Genomic DNA, 22,692 nt, shown 5'->3' on the forward strand with positions numbered 1-22,692 from the left:
CGCGCTGGAACAGGAGGAGGAGAAAGGGTGCGCCGGTGGGGTGCAGCGGAAGAGGGGGTCCAGGGGGGAGAACTTCGTAGCAGTCATCCTTTTTAGGAAAAGAGGGAAAAAATAAACCCTCCTCCACCACCTCCTTCTCCCCACCCCTCGCCGCACCACACACAGCGCGGGCTTCTCGCGCTCGGCACTGGCGGGCCGGGCGCGTCCTGCCTTCATTTATCAAGCAGCTTTTCGGAAAATGCATTTGCTGTTCGGAGTTTAATCAGAAGAGGATTCCCGTCCCCGTTCCCGGCTCTTCCCTCGTTCCGCCTCCCCTGTCTCTCTCTCGTGGAGGCTCGGAGCGGTCCCGTGGATGGAGAGCCTTGTCTGTGCCCGCGCGTGTCTGTGCGTGGGTAAACTGCCGAGAAGGGGGGAAACCGCAGGACTTCTGCAAATCCTGGACTGAGAATTGTAATTCATCTGCTGCCGCCGCTGCCTTCTTTTCTCGTGCTCTTGAAATCTGCGCTTGGGATTCCTACGGATTGACATTTCTGTGAAACCCCAGATCTGGGACTCAATCTGGAAATTCTTCTGATTTTTACTCCCCTCTACTCCTGATTCATTTGGAAGTTTCAAAGCAGCTATAACCGGAGAGTTCTGAAGATTGATGGGATCGTTGCCTTATGCATTTGCTTTGGTTTGATCAAAAAGGAAACTTGACAGAGGATCATGCTGTCCTTAAAAAATACAAGTAAGTTCTTTTCACAGGAAGTTGGTTTAATGTAACTTTCAATGGAGACATTTGAAATTTTAACTTTAAGTGCATTCGAGTAAATTTAATTTCCAGGCAGTTTAATACATTCTTTTTAGCTGTGTAACTCGTAGTGTGTATGCCCTCCTTTCACCCAGCGTGTAAAGGAATATGCACCTGATTTTTACTTACTACTTTCTTTTTCTAACCTTACAGCATCACGGAGGAAGTAGACTGATATTAACAATCTTATTAATAATAATGTGCCTCATGAAATAAAAATCCGAAAGGAATCTGAATAAAAATTTCCTGCATCTCATGCCAAGGGGAAACACCAGAATCAAGTGTTCCGCGTGACTGAAGACACCCCCTCATCCAAGAATGCAAAGCACATCCAATAAAATAGCTGGATTATAACTATTCTTCTTTCTTTGGGGGCTGTGGGGTGGGAGCGGGGGCGAGAGGTGCAGTTGGTACCCGGCCGCTTTTCCTCGGGGGAAGGATGGCGCACGCTGGGAGAACAGGGTATGATAACCGGGAGATAGTGATGAAGTACATCCACTATAAGCTGTCGCAGAGGGGCTACGAGTGGGATGCTGGAGACGTGGGCGTTGCACCCCCCGGGGCCGCCACTGCGCCGGGCGTCTTCTCCTCCCAGCCCGGGCGCACCCCTACTCCCGCTGCGCCCCGGGACCCGGCCGCCAGGACCTCGCCCCCGGCCGCCCCCGCCGCCGCCGCCGCCGCGGAGCCTCTGCTCAGCCCGGTGCCACCTGTGGTCCACCTGACCCTCCGCCAGGCGGGCGATGACTTCTCTCGCCGCTACCGCCGCGACTTCGCCGAGATGTCCAGCCAGTTGCACCTGACGCCCTTCACCGCGAGAGGACGCTTTGCCACGGTGGTGGAGGAGCTCTTCAGGGATGGGGTGAACTGGGGGAGGATCGTGGCCTTCTTTGAGTTCGGTGGGGTCATGTGTGTGGAGAGCGTCAACCGGGAGATGTCGCCCCTGGTGGACAACATCGCCCTGTGGATGACTGAGTACCTGAACCGGCACCTGCACACCTGGATCCAGGATAACGGAGGCTGGGTAGGTGCTTGCCTGCTTGAATGTGAGTTGGGCTTGAGGTCTCAGAGCTGAAATGCGGGGGTTGGCGTGTGGGGGGACTCCTGGGGTAAGGGCAGGCTGCGGAGCCAGTGGAATAAAAGCAGGTTTCCCTCCTTTTCCTCTGGACAGAGGCTCCCTGCCAACCTGACTGTGATAAGTCCTTCCAGCCAAAAGTGTTTAACTTGCTTGCCGGCCGTTGCGGTTCAAAGATCCAGCATTCGCGATCCAGTAGGATTTTGTGATAAATGGCATCCCTTCAGTGTTTCTCAAACTGGGTTCCCCAGCATCACAGTTCCATGGCCTGGGTAGCCTTTTGAAGCTGGAGGTTTCAGGGGCCATTTGCGAACCACATCCCTAGGTTGAGTCTTGATAACCTGCATCCTCAACAAGCTCCCCTTGAACAAGGTCCTTATGTACTAAAATGTTGAGAACTACCCAATTAGAAGGACAGACTCCACCAGAGGACCAAGGTCAAGTTTTTTCTGACTTAGTAAAATTTTCCAAAAGAGGAAAACCAATATAGCCCCTTTTCTTGGAAAACAGTAGTGTTTATGAAGAGTAAGTTTAACATTCCAAGGTCCTTGGACTCCAGTCTACACGGTGTGCCATATTCCCAGTCAGCACAATGAGGTGTCTTGAACCTTAGGCTGTGGCTGCTTTCACTTTATCTCATCAGTGGCAGAATTGGCCTTGGCTGCCTACTTTGTGTGTTATATAATTCATGTGCAATTTAAAGTTCACTGGAATATTAGTATCTTTTACTTTATACCACCTAGAATATACTTAATTTTGTGGTCTCCTCTACTGAAAAAATTTACGTCTAGGGTATCTATGTATAAAGTGTTGAAGAATTGATTCTTAGCTGTGGATTGTCCCATGACCTGACTTTAGTTGGGTGTGATTGATACCTGTGGCCTTGAAGAACAACTGTGAGATGATTTTTTTTCCTGGTACCGTCCTAGACAGCGCTTCGATCGTTTTGTTATATGGTTCTACTTTTCTGTGATTTAGGGGGGAGAGGTTCAGAACTGAAGACTCAAAGATTATAATTAAGACCTGCATCTTCTATCCAAAATGATTAATTTTTGAAAAAGTAATAATTCTTGTCTGAAGTTTCTTTTTAGGCCTTTTGTTTTAATCTAAAGAGTTATCTTGGTAGAGGGATGCGATGTAATGCCTCCTTTTATCCTGTCTGGGGGGGGGGGGTGACTAATGTTATTATTTCATAGGACTGAACAGGAGCAAAAAGCCTCGTGGATTAGATGTCATGAAGCACATTAACATGTTTTTATTACATTTTACAAAGTGTGCTAATATTAAGGGGCCAGGAAGAGAAAAGGCCAAGAAAAGTAGATGATTGATGGGAACATATGATCTTATTTGACCAAAGTTGACAAAATATTTATGCCACTGTTCAGTGTTTAAAAGTAAAATTAACTAAAATATTCCATTTTAAATCTCTAAAATTTGAATGCTCTTTGTGAATTGTTTGTTTGTTGAGATCACACATTATCAGATCTTTAGTAATTCAGGAAGAATTTGCCAAAGGGTGAAAAGAATATTTTTGTTAAATATTTGGTTAAGTAGGGGGGTTGGTTTTTAACCAACATAATCAAAGAGGTAGGGACTTCCAAAAGGATCATTTTAAAACCAAAGTAAAACTGATTTAATAGTTTTACTATTTCATATTATTATGAAAAAAAAAACTTAACATTTTTCTTTCTAGTTAGAAGTAATCCAAGGTGGTAAAGGTCATCTATCAAGTAAGTTAATAAAAAGGTAGGAAACAGTGCCATGTATAACCTTGATCTCTCTTGTTGAGTTTCAATATGTTAAAATCTCATACAACTGAAGTTTAAGTAAAGGCTCACTTTTTCCTCCTTTCAAAATAGAGTTTTCATAGTAAAGCTTATCTTTGTGGTCAACAGGTATCTGAGGTTGATAAAAGTAGAGTCTACGTTTTATGATGCCAAACCACAATGACATGCTGTAGAACATGATAAAAAATTTTTGGAAAAAACCTTTATTAGTAAAAATAAATCATATAGACGCACAAATGGCTGTTGGTAAAATGTGTTATAGTTTTCAGAAAAACACATAGGTGGATGACTATATAAGAAAACAAAGGAATTTGTCAAAAGAGAAAGAGAGACAGAGAGAGAGAGAGAAAGAACAGAACAAAACCAGGAAATACAATCATGTGGATACTGTAATAAAAGTGGTAAAAGCGGTAGCATTTGAGAAATAGGAATGATTTGCCTATCATTTCACATATGCATTAATCTGAATTGGAATTTTAGCTGTTTGGCACACAGACAGATTTTCTTCCAAGTTTGTCCCAGGTAGGGTTGCATCTCCAAGAATATGTTTCATCGTACAATGTAAAGTAGTCTTAGTGGTAAAGTTTCAGAGGAGAGCTAGCATATTTTCTTGTCATGCGAAAATAATCTGTGCTGTTTCCAGGTCTCAGTGGATCAGCTCATCTACTGAATACTCCATGCTTTAGACTTCAAGTCACTTCTTTTTATTTGCCGCTGTTTCTGCATAATCAGAACCTTCTGAGGCTGAGGAACACTCTTTGCATACCATATTCCATAATGGGGAGAAATCAGGTTCTTGGAATTATGAGCCTCTGGTAGACTGTCGCAGAAGCCTACAAATTAAATAAAGACTAAAGAAGTAATTAAGTGTAGGGTGGAGTATGACTTTATCCCTAAGCCTGAATAAGGCACTGTGTGGCATCCAGAGAAAGGCAGGACAGAGGGAGCAGCAAGAGAGAACAGTTGTAGAAAATGTCGACGACCTTGCTGCTCAAAGCTTGTCTCATAGACCAGCAACATGTGCATCTCCTGAAGCTTCTTGGTGATGCAGAACCTCAGGTTCCATCCCAGAGCTGTTTAGTGAGTATCTGTGGTTGGTGTGTATATTAAAGTTAGAGATGCTGACTACCCTCCCTGATTGCTGGGGGCATCTTTTTTTTTTTCTGCATTTGTCCCCTTCCAGTGGCCTCACAGGTCCATAAAATTATCTGGGACATTGAATATTTCTCAGCCATCCACTAGAGGATCTGACTCTGGGAAGAAACAGATTGGATTGAATGAGACATAGGAGGAGAATTACCATACACCCAACCTTCTCAGTGTTTTTCATGGTAGTTATACAGTTTGTATTGTCCTTATTGGTCCCATTAAAAAGTAAGATAGTTCTTTTCTTCTTCAATTAAAGGCAAGAGAGTTAGCCCTTTTAATAGCTAAATAGATTATGATTTTGTCCTCTCATAACATATTCTGTAAGTGACTCTAGTACCCTTCCACTGCTTTGAGACAAAGGGATCTTGGAGGCAATGGGTTGATACATGGGCAAGTGATGGTGAGTGAAAATGATTATCATCCTCCATACTGAGAAATATGATGACATTCACTTTCGTGTCTTAGAGGAGAGTGACATGGAGACTATTAAAAGAATGAGATGATTCAACCAGAGATTAGAGGAGGTTGTTTGGCTTCATCCTGTTGATGAGATGGTTGTCTGATTTTGTTTGTTTGTTTGTTCGTTTGTCTTTTGGTGCTGGTGGTTTAGGAAGATAGGAACTTCTCCACACTCAGTAGAGGTCAGATTTCTTTTTATTAGTTAGTCAGCAACCAGTTTTTCTTTTCTGAGTGCAGTCCACATCCAGCAAAACATTTGATTAACTGGAATGCAATACCATTCTCATGCCAACGTACAAATTACGTGAAAAAGCATCATTCTTCTAGTGGCTAAGTGTCAGCTGCTTAAGGCCAGTTTTGGCAGCAAAATGATAAGATTAAAAATAGCCTGAAGATGATCTAGTCTTAAATAATATATTTAGTGATGAACTTTCCTTGGGAAAGTGCATCTTTCTGCCTGCTCAGAATCACATGACCCCTTTCAATAATTTGTTTTGTGGAAACAAAACACGTTATTGCTCCTAGAGTTTTCAGTCATGTGCTGTCGAGTGATTGTATTTCTGGACCTTCCTAAAATTTTATGGTTCACTCAGTTCTCTTTTCTGTACTAGGGCCTTGGTTGCTATGTAATATCTCTCGAAAACATGGCTTTTCTCTGGTGCATCCTGTTTCTTTTGGTTGTGCTTTCTAATGAGAACGGATTGCTCTTTTTAGCAGTCCTTGATTGAACTGGTACATTTCAGATTGCTTAAATGTCACAGCATACCAGGTAACAGAAAGCCACAGATTTTTTAAAAAAAGAAAGAAGGTCAAATTCTTGTAGTTTTTTTCCTTATTGCTACTCCCAGTCCTATTCCACTTTTTGGAAGAGATGAGAAGCTAACCCATAAGCATGTGTGTGGGTGCTGCCTGTCTTAATGGGGGTGCCTCCCACCCAACACACCTCCCCACCCGTTTCTAAGGTCACTCATCGTGTCTTAGCAGTACTTTCGCAAAGCAGTATCTCAGCAGAAGTGCATTTGTGCCGGGAAACAACACTGTCTTTGTAGTGTACAAGTAGAAAGTTTTCTTTTTCCCCCAGAGATATATTGTGTTTGAAGTTCAAAGGTTCTGTTAAACCTTTTTAAAGTAATCTAATATCACCTTATTCAGGTATAGCAGTAACCTCTCAATCTGGTCCGCCTTCCCCCGACTACATATAGGAGACCACTCAGGGAATTTACTTCACTATGAGGTTTCTCTTTCATTCCTCTTGGTTTGGTTCAAACAACATCAATGCTTGACATCGAACAGGATTAGTGACGAAAATCATCCCAGGACTGAGACAGTTACTCAACAGATGTGACTGGAAGTCTTACATGTGTCCAGCCCTGGGTTAGGTTGGGGGAACAGAAAGGAGAGCTTGGTCCCTGCCCTTGGTGAACTCTCAGGCTAGTGATGTAGACATCATAATAAACCCATAGATACCACATCTTCTTAGACTCTGAGCCTTAGAAGAGAAAGAAAATATCTGGGGATATGTTATTTAGCATGCATCTCAATCTTTGCCTTAAAAAGTTATCCTGATCATATGGCTGTTCATGTGTGCATTAGACCTAATTTAAATAGGTTGCAGAATATAGATAGTTTTAAAAATACTGTGTACCATAGACATATGCTTAAGAGAACTGAAAGGGAGGGGGAGTTCCCTTTACTAAACATTAATCCCTAAAGCACTCTTTGTGCACATTAAGAAGACTTAATAAATACCAGTCTACACTTTCTCAAATATTTCAGTAATTCTTTTTAAGTAAAAGACAATCAAGGGTCTGATCAGAGTGATTAGAAGCTGGGTAATTTGAAGAACTGTCTTTCTTTTTTTTTTTTTTTTTTAGACAGAGCCTCAAGCTGTCCCCCTGGGTAGAGTGCCGTGGCATTACAGCTCACAGCAACCTCCAACTCCTGGGCTCAAGCGAGTCTCTTGCCTCTGCCTCCCAAGTAGCTGGGACCACAGGCGCCCGCCACAACGCCCGGCTATTTTTTGGTTGCAGCCGTCATTGTTGTTTGGCGGGTCCGGGCTGGGGATTCGAACCCGCCACCTGAGGTGGACGTGGCTGGCGCCTTAGCCGGTTGAGCTATAGGCGCCGAGCCAGAACTGTCTTTCTTAAATAACTCTTTCATACAGAAAATTACAACAAGAGCCCTTCATTTGGGAGAAAAAAAAGTTATTTTGTTTTGTTTGGGGCTTGCTTACTATTCTGTTTATCAAGGTGCCTCTCTTTCCCAACTCAGAAATTCTCAGTCCTCTGTAAAGTTTATGTCCCCAGAGAGCAGGCGTTTACCTCCTGACTTCTTGTACTCATGGTCCTCTTTCTTTAAATGGAGATTGTAAAACTTTTGAAATGACAACAAAGCTGTTTTCATTTTAAAACCTATTTTTGTAGGTTGCCACTTGTTGTGATCCACACCCAATTCTATACTACCAACGCCATTTCTCTGCTTTTTATTTGCCGGACAAGAGGTAAACTCATCTGTTCTTTGGTGAGAGTGAGGATTGAATGATTAGTCTTATCTCTTCACAGCTGTTTAGTGTTTCTCATAACCAGCACCACCACTGCCCTGATCATCCCTTCACCTGTCTTGTCTTTCCACCAAAGAGAGACCTCCTGGGTGTGGATGCTTGTTTATCTTCCAATATGGTAAGGGTGGGACTCACCTGAACACATTAGCAATATGCCTAGCCACCAGCAAGATGGTGAAATGGGGTCTAACCAAAGTGAGAGTATAATCTCTACTGTAGACTTGCCCCAGGCAATTGGGCAAGTAGAACTGTTAACATGGCCAAGTTCAGTGGTTCATGCCTCTAATTCTACCACTCTGGGAGACTGAGGTGGGAGGATCACTTAAGCTCAAGAGTTGGAGACCAGCCTGAGCAAGAGCGAGACCCCTTCTCTACTAAAAATAGAAAAAATTAGCTGGGCATCGTGTTGCATACCTGTAGTTCCACCTTCTCAGGAGGCTGAGGCAAGAGGATTCCTTGAACCCAGGAGTTGGGGGTTGCACTGAACTATGATGATGTCATTAGTCTCTAGGCTGAGCAACAGAGTGAGACTCTGCCTCAAAAACAAACAAACAGACACAAAACTCTGTCTCAAAACAAATACAGATTTAAAGAATAAAACTACTTTTGTTAGCAGAAACTATCCTTTCCTTCCAAAGGTAAAAAAAAAACTTCAACCTTGTGCAAGGAAAGATAGTATCTGCCAGGAGAAGGTTTACTTGCTCCAATCCCTGCAGTGCAGGACAAGAGTGGGGTTATATAATACCTGAGCCTTAGATAAATTTTGACTAAACCAAAATAGCTCGTAGTAAGGACTACTTCCCCAAACACCTTCTTAAACATGTTAGAAAGGGAATCTCCCTGATGTGCTGGTGTGGGCCATTTGTAGCACCATGCTGAGAGCTACTTGCGTGATTTTCTTGGGTGATCAGCCACATTCCTTGAGCAGGAATGAGATGCACCTTGGGGCACATGCTCTCAGTGGAGACATTGGTGTGTCCATTCTGCATCTTGGTTTGCCTTTAGAATTTCAGGGGTAGAACCATGTTCCATTTTTAGTTAATAATCAGCTCTCCAGGGCTTCAGGGTAATGAGTCAGAAGGTTATGACTGACTGTTCTCTTTTTCTTTATTACATCTCCCCAAAACAACCTGAGAACCCACTGTGTTAAGTGAAGCTTTACTTTTTCAAAGGAGATTTTTTTTTCCCATTGAGACCAATACACCTTCTTTCATGCACACACCTTCCAATTACTGTATTTCTGTCTGTAACTGTTGAAAGACAGTTAAATTCAGAGGGGTACGGAGCATTTGCAAATTCTAATGCTTAGAACGCAAACAGAGGATCAGTGTTGCACATTGCCTTCTCTTGATTTTTTCCATCTCTCCTTAGCAGATAAGTATTACTTCTGCTTTCCAGCATGATGAATGCCATATATATGCATTCGAAAATTCCTCTCACCTTCTTTTAAATTTTCTGTAAGATTATGGGACAAATACTTGGTTCTCTTAATTCAATGACTATCTGATAAATCTCTGTATACATATTTATAGCTATATATACATATCTTTCTTATAATAGGAATAAAATTAATTGCAAATTCTATCATCAGCTTTAAATATTGACTTGTTAATATTTTTTTTAAGAAAAAGCAACTCTATAAGGATGCAGCATTGGCTCCACTGGCTCTAAAATGTAGTGCTATCTCCTGGCCATTTCCCTCATGGAATTCCAGCCAGAATATATATAATTTTTTTGATACACCAAAAACACAGAGAGGAGTTTTGAGGTATTTTATAACAAAATTATAAGTACAGCAAGACAGAACAACGTACTAAACATTGAAGTGGCAGTATCAGAAGAAAATGATCTGAAAAAGTCTTAATGGAAAAAAGCAAGTGATTACCCACCAGACTTAACCCTGAGTTCTCAGTAACCAGTGCAGTGATGGAAACAGAAAGGACTGTAAGGATCTGGCTGTTTGGGGGAAGCATGCATACTGATTTTTTTTCCATTGAAAAAAACACTGAGAGCCTACTATGTGCAAGCTCTTTGCTAAGTGTTTTAGAAAAATGTAGGCGATAACTTTCCTCAAGGATCTTACCAACCAGTTGGGGACTAAGACAAGTATGTAAGCTGCTGTCATCCTCAGCAGGCTTGTGTGGACAGACAGATGCCATCCAGCTAGCAGGGTAACTGCAGGAGGTAATTTTGAGACAATCTTTGGAGAACAGGTAGGAGATGTGGAGAGAGGCTATTTCAGGTAGCCAGAACCAATGGGAATGTCTGAGGTGTGCTTGGGGGGACTGGGAAGAGTCTGACTTGACTGGGGCCTAGAGAAATCCCATGAGATAAAACTGCAGTTTGAGAAACTCGCCCCTAGGCCCTAACTGGAGAGGTTTGTGCAGTTGGCTCTGTGCATCCGTGGGTTCCACCAACCTAGGAAGAAAAATATTTAGGGGAAGAAAAAAAAAACATACTAAACATGTCTAGACTTTTTTTGGTAATTATTCCCTAAACAATACAGTATGACAACCATCCACATAGCATTTACAGTGTATAAGCAATAGTCTAAGTAATCTGGAGACATTTAAAGTATGCAGAAGGATGTGCCTGGGTTGTATGCAAATACTATACCATTTTATGTCAGGGACTTGCAAGTCCCTGGATTTTGGTATCTGAGGGATGTTTTGGAACTAATTCCCTGAGAATACCGAGGGAGGAATGACTCTAACTCTACAGTGATGTTGAAAGGGTTCTGAGACAAGGGGGATGTGTGTGTGTTTGAGAAAGATCGACAGTGATGGACGCTGGACGAGGGGAGACCAGGGAGGAGGTCTGAATCACAGTGGTGGAGTGGGGAATGAAAAACAGGACAGAGGCAGCAGCAGAACCCAGCGGACTGAATGTGGGGACAGAGGGAGGGAAAGAACCAGAGGGCTCGGGTGCCACCCCAGTTGACTCAAAGAATGATATTATCTTTAAGAGAGAAAGGAAAGATAAGAACAGTTACTGTTTGGGGCAATACATGTGATAAATTTAATTTTGGGCATTTTCAATCCTGAGCTTCCAGTAGGATATCAAGTGGAATTGCCCCATAAGTAGTTGGACATCAGGCTCTACAGCAGGGGTCTTCAAACTTTTTAAATGTCCCTTAGACCAGTGGAGGGCTGGACTGCGGGCCCCGGGACAAATCGGCTGCTAAGCAGGACAGGCAGTGGCGGCAAAAACACCTGGCGGGCTGGATAAATGTCCTGGGTGGGCTGCATGTGGCCAGCGGGGCGTAGTTTGAGGATGCCTGCTCTAGAGCTCAAGAGTGAAATTGAGGTTGGACCATAATATGCCTTCCCCCCAGTCCATGTAGATTTTTCTTTTTCTTCTTTCTTTTCCCAAAGGGGACACTTATTTGTCATTTTTCCCACTGCTGCTGATTCTAGCTGCTTCTGTCTATTTGCTGTCTCTCCCCAAAAGTCCTCTGTGGACTTGCATGGATTGGATTAAGGGGGTTAACTTGAAGCTTTACTGTTCAAAGGTTGGCTTCCCACTACCAAAGGTTGGCTTCCCACTACCAGTTTGTTAACAAATAATTGAACTTGAGTCAAATTAGTGCTTTGAAATATTCTATCAAATAGTACCCTCTTCTTGTGGCTGTAGGTCTTCTGGAACTAAAGTGCCCTACTTCATTGGCACTTCCTCATTTAATAAAATGTTTTTCCTGTTAAATTCAGCCTGACACCTAGCATAGTAGCTAATAGGTATACATAATGATTGCTTATTGAGTGAATTAATTAACAGGCTGATTATCTTAAAGGGGCTTTGGGCATCACATTCACCCAAACCAGCTAATGTTCTCTCACTTCTCTTATTATAGTGCATATGTATGTGTATCCCAAATATCCCGTCCGGTAAGTTCATTAACATTTAATAGAAATAGGAAAAGAAAAATATCTAATGCTTTGATGTCATCCTTTTCATGGAATTGAAAAAGTTTGCCTTACATACCCAAAGAGAAATCTTCTAGGTTTGCTTTATATCAAACATTTAACGTTTATTAGTCCTTAATGCTGATATTAGACATCAGCCTGCCGGTTGTCATGTTGTAGCTGTTCATACAAAGGTTATATACTCACAGTCTACATGTATGTGCCTGGTTACTCCCATTCCTCATGTTTCATATCTCAAGCCTAACTCAGACTGAGAAGGTCTTTAGGTCTCAGAGTATTCATCCCATTATCATTAGAGAAAGTAGGGCTTGCCCAAGGTTCACACAGTGGAGCAAGGTGAAAAAAACTATATAGCACAAATGTCACAAAGCTACGTGATTCCCTAATTCTTCTCCCATAAACATGAGCAACCAACTGAAGGTGGAGGTCAGTATAGCATTCCCAGAGGGAAGAGAACCTAAGACTTTATTTCTAAACACCCTGATCAACAAGAAGACCACCAGGGCTGTCTTAGATAACACGATCAGCCTGGCAGCTTTCGGCTAAGTTTTCTGTTCTGGTTCAAGTAAGCGTCCACAGCCTATCTGGGATTGTAAGAAGTGGTGGAATTTGTATTTTGGAATTTGTATCCTGTCATCTGTTTGAGAAAGATTGTATGATTTGTTTACTTGTAATGAAGTTGGACCATACTTCTCCAGGGGCTTTTTAAAAAGATGAATGTGTCAGCTTGCAGATTTGTCCCCATGAATGAAAGCACAAGCAAATTCTCTCCTATCTCCCATCCTCCCTTCCTCCCTCTCGCTTCTTCCATGGCCATCTGTGCAGTATGTCCCCATTGCTGGGCCCTCGTCAAGTGGCTTATCTATGAGTGAATTCAGAAACTTCAAATTATAAAGGACACCCAGATAATTGGCCTGTTCTCTAAAGTATCTGTCCCCTGTGCTGCTGCCAGATTCCTTCTTAATGAATACATCCAGTGACAGTGGGATTCTTGAGCTGGTCCCTATCTCTGAGAAAATGAGCTCCCCTGCTTTGTAACAGCTTGCACTCAGGGGGAAAAAATGACAGCCATTGCACAAGTTTTCTTTGAATGTAGTTTTCTTTCCCATAAATGATACTTTGAGAATACAGTTAAGGGTTATTAGTTTTCTATTTCATGCTTGGCCTGTGTGTGAGAATAACACAAGCTGTCACTGCAGATCAGTAGCTAAACACGTTTTGTCTGGTTAATGTGAGTATTTGATATTTGGCTCAATTAAAAATTAACTGATGAAAGTACATGTCATTAGAATTTGAAAATACCTTTTGTAAGGAATACTTTAAAGGGCATGACCAAAGAGTAAATTAGTGGTTTCAAAATATGGAGAATTTAGGGAAATTTAATATGAGTTGCAACACTTGACTCTTATTTAACACTTCTCCACCTTTTTGGCATGGCAGGTTATTGAAAAGGAGTGTCCTCATTGGACTGTTAAGGACCCATTGAATCTCTGTGTTTTTCAGAGAGTAATTGCTTTTGCACTGGGTCGTACGATTAAGGCAGACGGAACAAGAGATCAGTTATTCATTTATACCACACATTCTAGTGAGCCAGGCCTTGGAGCAGTGGGAAGAAGTGGGAGCCAGAGGGGTACAGATAACAGTCTGGGGTGTGGGGGTGGGAATCACTACACAGCAGCTGTAGGAGGGCATGCTCAGAGCCAAGAAAGAAGAAATGCCACAATAGTAGGAGCATTCATGGGCATCAAGGAAGTCTTCCCAGGAAGCCCTAGGGATGAGCAGGAGTGAGGTGGGCAGGAAGAGCAGACAGAACTTTGAGAACAAAGGCCAGAAGCAGGTGACCACATGGTGGGTTGTAGGGACTGAAGAGTCCAGCCTGGCTAAAGTAGGGAGTGCAAGAGGATGCATCAGAAGGATGATGCTGGGGACGAGTTTTCGTAAGATAGACCACCCTGACTTCACTCCAGACCATTAATGAGCCTGGGAAGAAATGAGTGACCAGACGGGAGGCTGTTTCAGTAAATAAGCAAGAGACCACATGATAATGGGAATGGCAAGAAATTGATAGCTTGGTGGGATGGTTAGGACTAGAACTAGTGATTTGCAGAAGATGGAATGATTGAAAGCTTCAAAACATGGCTCATTTCTTCTTCAACTTCAGGGGTCTTTTTCTATAATCATTTTGAAAAGAATGTGGTCATCACTCTGATTACATATGAGTACTTATTTTCCTTCTTTCGCATTCTCTTAAAATGAACGTGCCCTGGTTAAACACCCTATTTTGTTGGAGTTTCCATTGTAATAAATCTTCATTAACAATCGGTTAGCAAAAGTGTATTTGAAGAAAGAATTCAATTATGAAAGGCAGTTTTCATAGAATGCTTTTCCAAGTGAAAAAAAAAAATTACAATGGTCTCTTGCCTTGAGGTAGGATTTTAAAGTTTCCTAAGGAATTCCGTATCTGCTGGCCCATTCGATAGTCACAACAACCCCGAGCAAGGCAGGTATTATATTCTCCAACTTCTCTCTGCCTTCCTGTCCCCATACACTACTTGTTATTTGCTTATGCCCATGTGGAGAGAAAAGTCTAGCTAACAAAGCCACATGAGAGCCAGTGAGCAAAGGACGAGGTGGTGTGCACCCTCAGTCTTGGAAGTCCAATTGTTATTTTGTTTTTCTGTGCTGCTTCTCTGGGTATGTTTTATAAGGACACAAGATGACTTACTATAAACTTAATCAAACGTATTCAATTTTGTAAACTAGTATACTCTACTGCTTTCTCTCTTAGAAATTTTTTGGAAAAGTGCAATGTGGTCTTTTGTTTCTGGTTTTTCTCTGTCCTTTGACTCAGCCTTGGGAGTGTTTCTCATGCTAGCAGCAGAGAAGCACCTAACTGCAAATTTGTTCGCAGTGTGTTGAGACATCATTTTCCTTTATTAAAAAATAAATAAAATAAAATAAAATAGGGCACCTCCCTTTAGGTGACCTGTGGAAGTTTGGCAAGTGTGTGTAGAATTTAATAAAATGGTGGCTCCTTCATAGGATTTCCACACTGTTCAGGGGCATACTCAGTTTCATTTGTTCAGCAAACTTTTATAAAGAGCTTACTGTGTGCTAGGAGTTGGAGCTGCAACAGAAAATATGACAATTGGGTGGCACCTGTGGCTCAAAGGAGTAGGGCGCTGGCCCCATATGCCAGAGGTGGCGGGTTCAAACCCCGCCCCGGCCAAAAACTGCAAAAAATATGACAATTCAGGACTCTCATATCTTCAGTGAGCCTAACATTGTGGGGAAGTCAGAACGACAAATAGGGAAATAATTAATAACATAACATAAGGGCTACAAAGTAAAGAAAACAGGGCAAGGCAGTGCCAGGGTGCTGATGAAGCAACATTAACTTCTTTGTTAGTCTTTGAGGTTCTCTAGCAGTGGAGAGCTTGCACAGATGCCGTGATTAACAGGTGAAGACAAGTATTATACTTTAAAATCAACGTGTGTATTACTGTAATACAGCCCTTATATGACTTGCCATGCACAGTATAGAACTAAAGAGATTCTGCTGGTCTTGGCTGAGATGTTTGGAGCACTCTTTCTCTCACCTACTAATCCTTCTCCTTGTCCCCACTTCCATTGATCACATCAATGGTCACTGGCCTCAGTCACCGAAACTCACCAGGAAGGAAGGAAATTGGCCTTTCCTGAACTCCAATACAGTAGAACCTCTGTGGGTTGACCACCCCAGGGTCTGGAACAAATTGTTCAGCACGTGGGGGTGGTCAACATAAGGAACGAGGCCTACTGTACTGATAGGTCCAGTCTGTGAAAGCTGGGTTAATGTAAGGAGGTGGGCAGTGGTCAACTATGGAGGCTCTGCTGTTTATGCTAGACCCTGGGTTTAACACTTTTAGGGATAGGAGATTATTTAACCTCAGTAATCTCTCCCTGAGGGTAGGAAGTAGAATTACAGATGAGGAAACATGTTCTGCAAAGTCAAGTAACTTTGTGACATAAGCAAAACCAGGATCCTTTATTTAGGCAATCTGGGTGATAGTAACATCCTCTGGAACCTAATAAAATGTTTAAAAATTTAAAACAGAAACCTGTTAAAAACAACAATTTGATATATGTGACTTTTTGGTTTCTTTAAGAAGCCAGTTAGTCATCTTTAGTAAGTCAGGAGTGAAATCTTTCTCACAACATGGATTTTTAAAAGTTCTTTCATAGTTAAAAAATAAACGAAACTTTTGCATGACACTTTTTTTTCCCCCTCTCTGTCTCTTCCCTTGGACTCCCAAGAGTCTGTCTAAATAGGCTTTGAAAAACAAGTAGTAATCGCTGCTTCATACCCAGACCAGACACCTGATTCAGAAGCTCTCGCAGGGGTCAGAGGGTGTGTTGGGATAACAAACCCACAGAGCTTTCCTGGTTTTAGAGAAGTGATCTCACTGTCAAATTGTAACTTGCCTAATGCCTTAATAAAAAGGTGGGAAAAGTCTGCGGTTTTACCTCTGGTGTGATCTTCATCTCTTCCCTGTTCTTATTTTAGGCATGACCCTAGTGTTTTCTTTTGCAGAGTCCAGAGATGGAATGACATATTCCTCAAAGTTTACAGGACGATGATGTATCTGCTTTATATTTAGCTGTAAACTTTATTCTACTTCTAAACAAACCCACCTCCACCAACCTCGGTTATACCAAGAGAGAGTTATTTACACCCCCCTCAGTTTAATTTGGATACATTTGGCCTAGAACAGCACAATGTTTCCATAATAACATTTGAACAGGATGGCGGTGTGTTGATTTGCAGGGCTAAAGGAGTTTCAGCATGGGCCAGGAAACTTTCTTAAAAGAAACTTAAACTCTAAATTTTGACAAAATAGGAAACTTAACTTCTTCCTTCTTAAGCCTCTCTTTTTTTCTCCCTGGTTTCTCATTAATACATATACCTCTTGTGGTCTCTTGTGCTTTTAAACATATATAGGTTGAATATTTAACTAAGTTCATGTTCAGAAGAGGTAGCTCAAATTCAGAAGGGAAAAAAGCTTTAGGTGGTTTAATAAAGCATGTGTGAAAAATTTAAATGCAACATTTTTCTCAGGCACAACATATTATGACTTTTTAGAGTAGAACCTCATGGTATTTCATAAGGAAGCAAAAAAGGAAGAGAAATTATTATTCAGGCAGAGGGACAATGGTGACCTTTCATTAAGCGAGACAGAGTTCACCAGCAGGCTCCCCAAACCCCGGGCTCTGTGTGAGTTGAACTGAACAAGCCACCAACTATTTCCTCTCTCTTTTATAGACGAGACTGCTTTAAAAATGCTGGTCCAATATAGTCTAAAATGTTTCATTTATAAGCTATAACCCAACATTGTAATATTTAAAAAGGTTGCTTTATATATTTTTACAAATCCTTAAAATCCTAATGAATTCAGATAATCAGTATCTTTGTTCTTTGAACGGCTTTAATATGTGACCTGTTAGTTACAGAGTTTGATTTTAGGATGAAGGAAGAGTAGATTGGGATTCTGTGTCTTGGACGAACTCACTGCTTTCCCCGCCTTTTCTGGATTCAGTTCTCTCTGGAATTATTCATAATGTCCACTGAGAAGTGGGGCACGCCTGTGTGTCACCAGCACTGTCATTTGTGAGTGAAAGATCTTGATGACTGCAAAGTACCTTAACATCGTCAGAGATCTGTGCTTAGTGTTGATGATACTGAACACAACTGGGAACTAGGGAGTCATTTTGGCCCTCTCTGTGCAGAACGTCACTAAATTCACATGCTCTGCTTCACACCCATTACTTGAGCTTGGCCATCATTCTCAACCAGTTTGTTTTCTTAAACACACACACATAGACACTAATTTGGTATCTGTTTGTTAAAATATATATACCATAAAATAAAATTTGCCATTTTTACCATTTTTTTAAAAAAAGATACACAGTTTGTCTCCATTGCCCAGGCTAGAGGGCTGTGGTGTGATCATAGTTCACTGCAACCTGGGACTCCTGGCCTCAATCGATCCTCTCACCTCAGCCTCCCAAAGTGCTGGGATTATAGGCATTGCTGGGCCTGGCCCATTTTTAAATGTACAACTTTAACCAATTTTAGATGTACAATTTAGTGACATGAAGCACATTCACGATGTCATACAACCATTTCCATCATCCAGTTTCCAAAACCTCTTCATCATCCCAAACCGAAATTCTACCCATTAGGCAAAAACTTCCCCAATCATCCAGTGTTTGCCCTTATCTGGCCTAGCTTATTTTATTTAACATGTTTTCACAGTTCACCCATGTTGCTGCATGTAGTAGAATTTATTGCTTTTTAAGGCTGAATATTCCATACAATTTGCTTTTTTCTCACAAGATGAGTTATCATTTTTTCCCCCAGCCAATAGAAACAGCAAATGCATTAAATTATAACTGAGTTGGCAGCGGAGGTAATGGAGGCCTGCAAATTATTTGAAACATTATTTTAGAGTTTGATAGCAAAGGAGACAAAAATGGTACTAAAACCACCCTAGGCACTAAAAAGCACTGAGGCTCTTCTGTGTAGGGCCCACAGTCATGAAGATCTCAACAGCACTTGAGGGCATGGCTGGGGTGTAGCACAGGACAATCTTAGTTGTCCCTAATGCTGCCACTGAGTCATCAAGACAGGGTTGTTTTCCATAGGAACCGTTGAAGGGTTCAGGGAAAGTGGGTAATGCCTTGCAGATAGATCTCTATTCCAATGGTTAATTTTTTTTTTTAAGTTTAGGCTTCAATCTTCTGGAAAATATACTTATGTGAAATGATTCATTTCAGAATGCAGTGAGAGGAAGCAAGCAATAGCAATGTAAAAATTAAAAATAAAAAAAAAATTAAATAGGCTGGGACCTAAAATGGCATTTCCTAACCTCTTAAGCTCTTTCTCTTCTCCTGTTTCACCTTCCAGAGTAGAGAATTAGTAGGAACTTCACTCAAGTGGATGTGGATGTTATTTCTAAGGGAGTTTCTGCTGCCTTGCTGTATCTAAATCATTCAGCCTGTGCATAAACGAAATCGTTCATGCGTTTGGAATAGCTGGCTTTTCCTGTTGCAAGGTGCGTGGAGGGGCTCATGGGAGGAGCTACTTTGCAGCCTGAACTCTGAGCATCAGCCTCGCACCTTCATTTAAAAATCACTGTACAGTAAAACGTGGGCATTTCTTCATTTGCCATTCTCCATGCCTATTAGGTCTCTGGACATGATGTCTGGCTTGGAGAGGTCAGGCTCCTTTGAAACAGATACACAAACAGATATGTCACCCTTTACTGAGTTTTTTTCTGGGCAAGTAAAGAATGGTATCTTGGAGAAGGTTCTGTTTGGCCTGGGTCTTGAGGAATAAGTAAGAGTTTGTTAAAACAAGTAAACAAGCAAGCAAGCTAGCTCTGCAGAGAATGTGAAAGGGCACCGTATGCAAATAGATGGGGTGCTGGAGGAGCCTGACAGTGTGGGAATGGCCGAAAGGTCAGAGTGACCGGAACAGAGTGACTTTGGGGGTAGCATGGGAGGAGAGGAAGCTGGGAGGATAGTTGAGGCTCACTCACCAAAGCTCTGGGCATCACAGTGAGGAATTTAGAGCCGCTGTTCCCTGCAGTGGAAAGCCGGCAAAGGTTCCCAGCAGGATGTTGAAGAACATGACTGTACTTTCTTTTGAGGACAGTCCTGCTGGCAGTAGCATTTTGGTGGTAGAGAGGGCAGCAGGGAGGCCAGTTGGGGGGGGGGCAGGTGTCCAATAAAGGTGACAGCAGCTGCCTCAAGGCCTGGCAGAAGGAGCAGCCAGGATGTCACAACCTGAACAGGCATATCTAAGGTAGAATCAACATGGGTGAGTGCAGGAGTGTGGATGTGACTTCATCAGTGCTAAATACTCAGTGCTCAGTGCAAGGCAGACGCTCAGCTGTCTTTGGGTAAATACAGACGGAATGAATGGACAGATAGATGGCTAGCCGGCTAGGTAGAAGTTACAAGCAGTAGCAGCAAGTGTTATAGGGACACTCCAGCTATGTCCCTATATGACATGACAGCAATGAAGTCATACTCTGTACATGGCACTTTCTAAACGTCTGTCTCTATTAATGCATTTCTTAGGCTTACATCTGGGCAGGTAGGTGCACTTTTTAACCTTGTCTTGCAGACGAGGGCACTGAGGCTTGAAGAGGTGACTCACTGTAGCTGTTTTGGTGGTTGAGCTGGGATTCGAACTCAGGTAGTCTTGGAGTTCTGGGTACTCTTAATTACATGGCTCTGCTTTTGGAGTTTCAGGAAGCTGCTTATATCAAGCCCCAGAAGTGATGACTCGGGGCAAACATGAACAGCGGCCGGATGCAGAGAAGGCTGTTTAGGAAACCATTTATCTCACGTAGACATGCCATCTGAGGTGACCTTAGTGGGAATAACAATGGCAATGATAACAGTGCCACAGCCTTTTCCCCTGGCATAAAAAATCAGTTTCGTAATGAAAATGGAATTTGTCTGGGGAATAGTCAAAGAAAGAGATAAAGGCAGTTGAAATAAAAATAACAAAATGTAAAATGGCATCAAATAGTCTTCTCTGTTTGCCAATCCACCCTGGGCTTTCTGCGTTGTGTAATTTACCTTGTTCTCTTGCCATCTGTAAATTGGGCCTAGACTAAATTTGACTAGAGTGTCCCTTAGTCCACAGGAAAAGAGATGAGAGCAAGCATTTACGGGCAGCTATTTGCACCTTACCTGAAGTTGCCCTTAACATACCTGGCTAAAAGGAGGAGGGGTCCTTCAGGGTAATACTGCTTTGGGAAAGGAAGCCCATGGCTTTCTGGAATGAAAGATGGTGAGTTTGGTTTCCCAGGTGCCCATGGGCTGGAATCCAAGCCCCTCTGCAGTGAGGTGGGTGTGTCCGTCATGGGTCATTACAGCCTCAACTGAAGTCTTGTTTTCATGACATAGGTCAGAGTCACATAAAATAAACTGTTGTCATAACAAAGGATGCAATAGCTAGGTTATGTCTGAGTTCCTTCATGGGTTTACCCTAGAGGACCTGATTGTCATGTCAGTATAGGGAAGAGATTCCACTGTTAAGCTGATTCTAATTGGGGCACCATCTTGCTCAACCGCCCTGGTGAATGGTGACTAACACTGGTGGCCATGGCCGCAGAGAAGGAGTACAGCCTGGAAACCCAGCCAAGCTCTCTTGGCTCCAACTTTCTGCAGATTTGCCTAACAGAATGCAAATGATTACACAGTAGTGCAGATCCCAGGGACACATGCTCATCTGTTTTCAGCAGTGTCCCTGGGCTTTTAGAAGCAGCCACTTTAGAGGCAAGGCCAGCCTGCAGTGAGGCAGGTTGAAGATGGCTTGCGAAGGAGTGACTCACCCCATCAGGAGTCACCATGCCTGGAATTTCATCCTGAGTAGCAGTGGGCAAGGGAGGACTTCTGTGTTTGGTCAACCCAGACTAATGCTTTTGCAGAGTCCTTTATTCCTCCTCTCATCCCATAGATTTTCTGTGGGCCCGAACATTTGCTCATCCCGTGCATATTCACTGGGTCTTTAGTCACTATGGGGCTCTGTGCTAGGCACTGGGAAAAGGCCACTGTGTACCACCAAAGAGTGACACTGCGACACTGTGTCTATAGTCCACACCCATACTCTTCAGGGGGGTGACCACTAGCCACCTGTGGCTGCTGGGCATGTGAAGTGTGGCTAATCTGAATTGAGATATGAGTGCAGGGTAAAATACCCAGCAGATTTAAAGACTTCGTATGAAAAAATTAATGCACAATGTCTCTTCAGTAATTTTATGCATTACAGGTTGAAATAATAGTTGAAATAAAATAAGTTGAATATGACCACTAGAAAATTTAAAATTGTGTGGGTGATTCTCCCTTTATATTGCTTTAGGACAGCACCATCTAGGCTGCTAACCATTTACTACACAATGTGGTCCTTATTGTATCCCCATATTTGGATATTGGTATATAGGAGGAAAAAGACCTTTCTTTTTTGCCACAGGTAGGGCACAGCTATATAACTCTTTCCAAAGTGCATCCATATCTGGGTTCTGGGGCTTCCATTCTTAGTCTGCTGAGGCAGGCAGGTGAGGCCTTGCCGTACCTCCACAGGTGAGTATGTTTACGAGGTCACACCTGCAGCCTGCTCTGAGTGAGAGCTGGGAGCAAAACTCCATGAGTCTCCAATTCTTGCCAGCCTGCACAGGTAGACCCGGGCTGGGAATCAGACTTCAGCCAGTCTTTCAACTTCTATTCTAGTGCCTGTTGGACATACACCAAAATTTACCCATGGAAATACTAACTTTTCTTTCTATGCCAGAGAGAGTAGAACACAGTCTGTTTAGAAGTGTTTATGTGTTCATGTATGTATAGTTGTGCACAAACACATCCTACATATGGCTAATCTGATATCTTAGCCAAAAATTGTAGTCAGTGTTCAGTGTAAAGGGACGACTTCATTGAGTTTTTAGGCCCATTGGAGGAAGGGCCCAAACTGAGTAGCAGGTGTGTCATCACAAGGAGGTGTTTTCTTCTGTTGGGAGCTATCATCACGCCACATTCCAGGCAGTGCGAACCAAGGTTCATGGGTCCCCTTGTCAGAAAATCCTGAGGTTGCGTTTCAGTCGTCACTGATGGCCTGGAGGTTGAGTTTCAGTCATTGATGGCCTGGAGGTTGAGTTTCAGTCATTGATGGCCTGGAAGGAAAAGGCAGGTACTCTGGACCAAAGAGGCAAAAAGTCAGATCCAGGAAGTCACCCAGTATGGGGTGTGGTTTAGGACAAATGAGAGGGAAGAAGAGAGAAACAAGGCCAAGAATAGGAGGCCGAGAGGACAGTGGGGATCTGTCATGGGAATAAAACTCAGGGAGAGGACCTGGGCTTGTATCCTCTGGGCCCTGCCCGGAACTTGCTGTTCACGAACGT

The 22,692-nt window shown here is 42.6% G+C and overlaps 1 protein-coding gene across 1 annotated transcript in view; it reads left to right on the forward strand.

Moving 5' to 3' along the window:
• The first annotated feature begins 26 nt into the window (after positions 1-26).
• BCL2 (BCL2, apoptosis regulator) overlaps positions 27-22,692 on the forward strand; it is a 185,026-nt gene continuing 162,360 nt past the window's right edge. Inside the window, exons 1-2 of the mRNA XM_003788416.3 lie at positions 27-730; positions 947-1,814. Coding sequence (XP_003788464.1) covers positions 1,233-1,814 — 582 coding nt within the window. The 5' untranslated portion in view covers positions 27-730; positions 947-1,232. The remainder of the gene's footprint in view (positions 731-946; positions 1,815-22,692) is intronic.

This window comes from Otolemur garnettii, unplaced genomic scaffold (assembly GCF_000181295.1).
Source record: "Otolemur garnettii isolate 467f Iridium unplaced genomic scaffold, OtoGar3 scaffold00027, whole genome shotgun sequence".
NCBI lineage: Eukaryota > Metazoa > Chordata > Mammalia > Primates > Galagidae > Otolemur > Otolemur garnettii.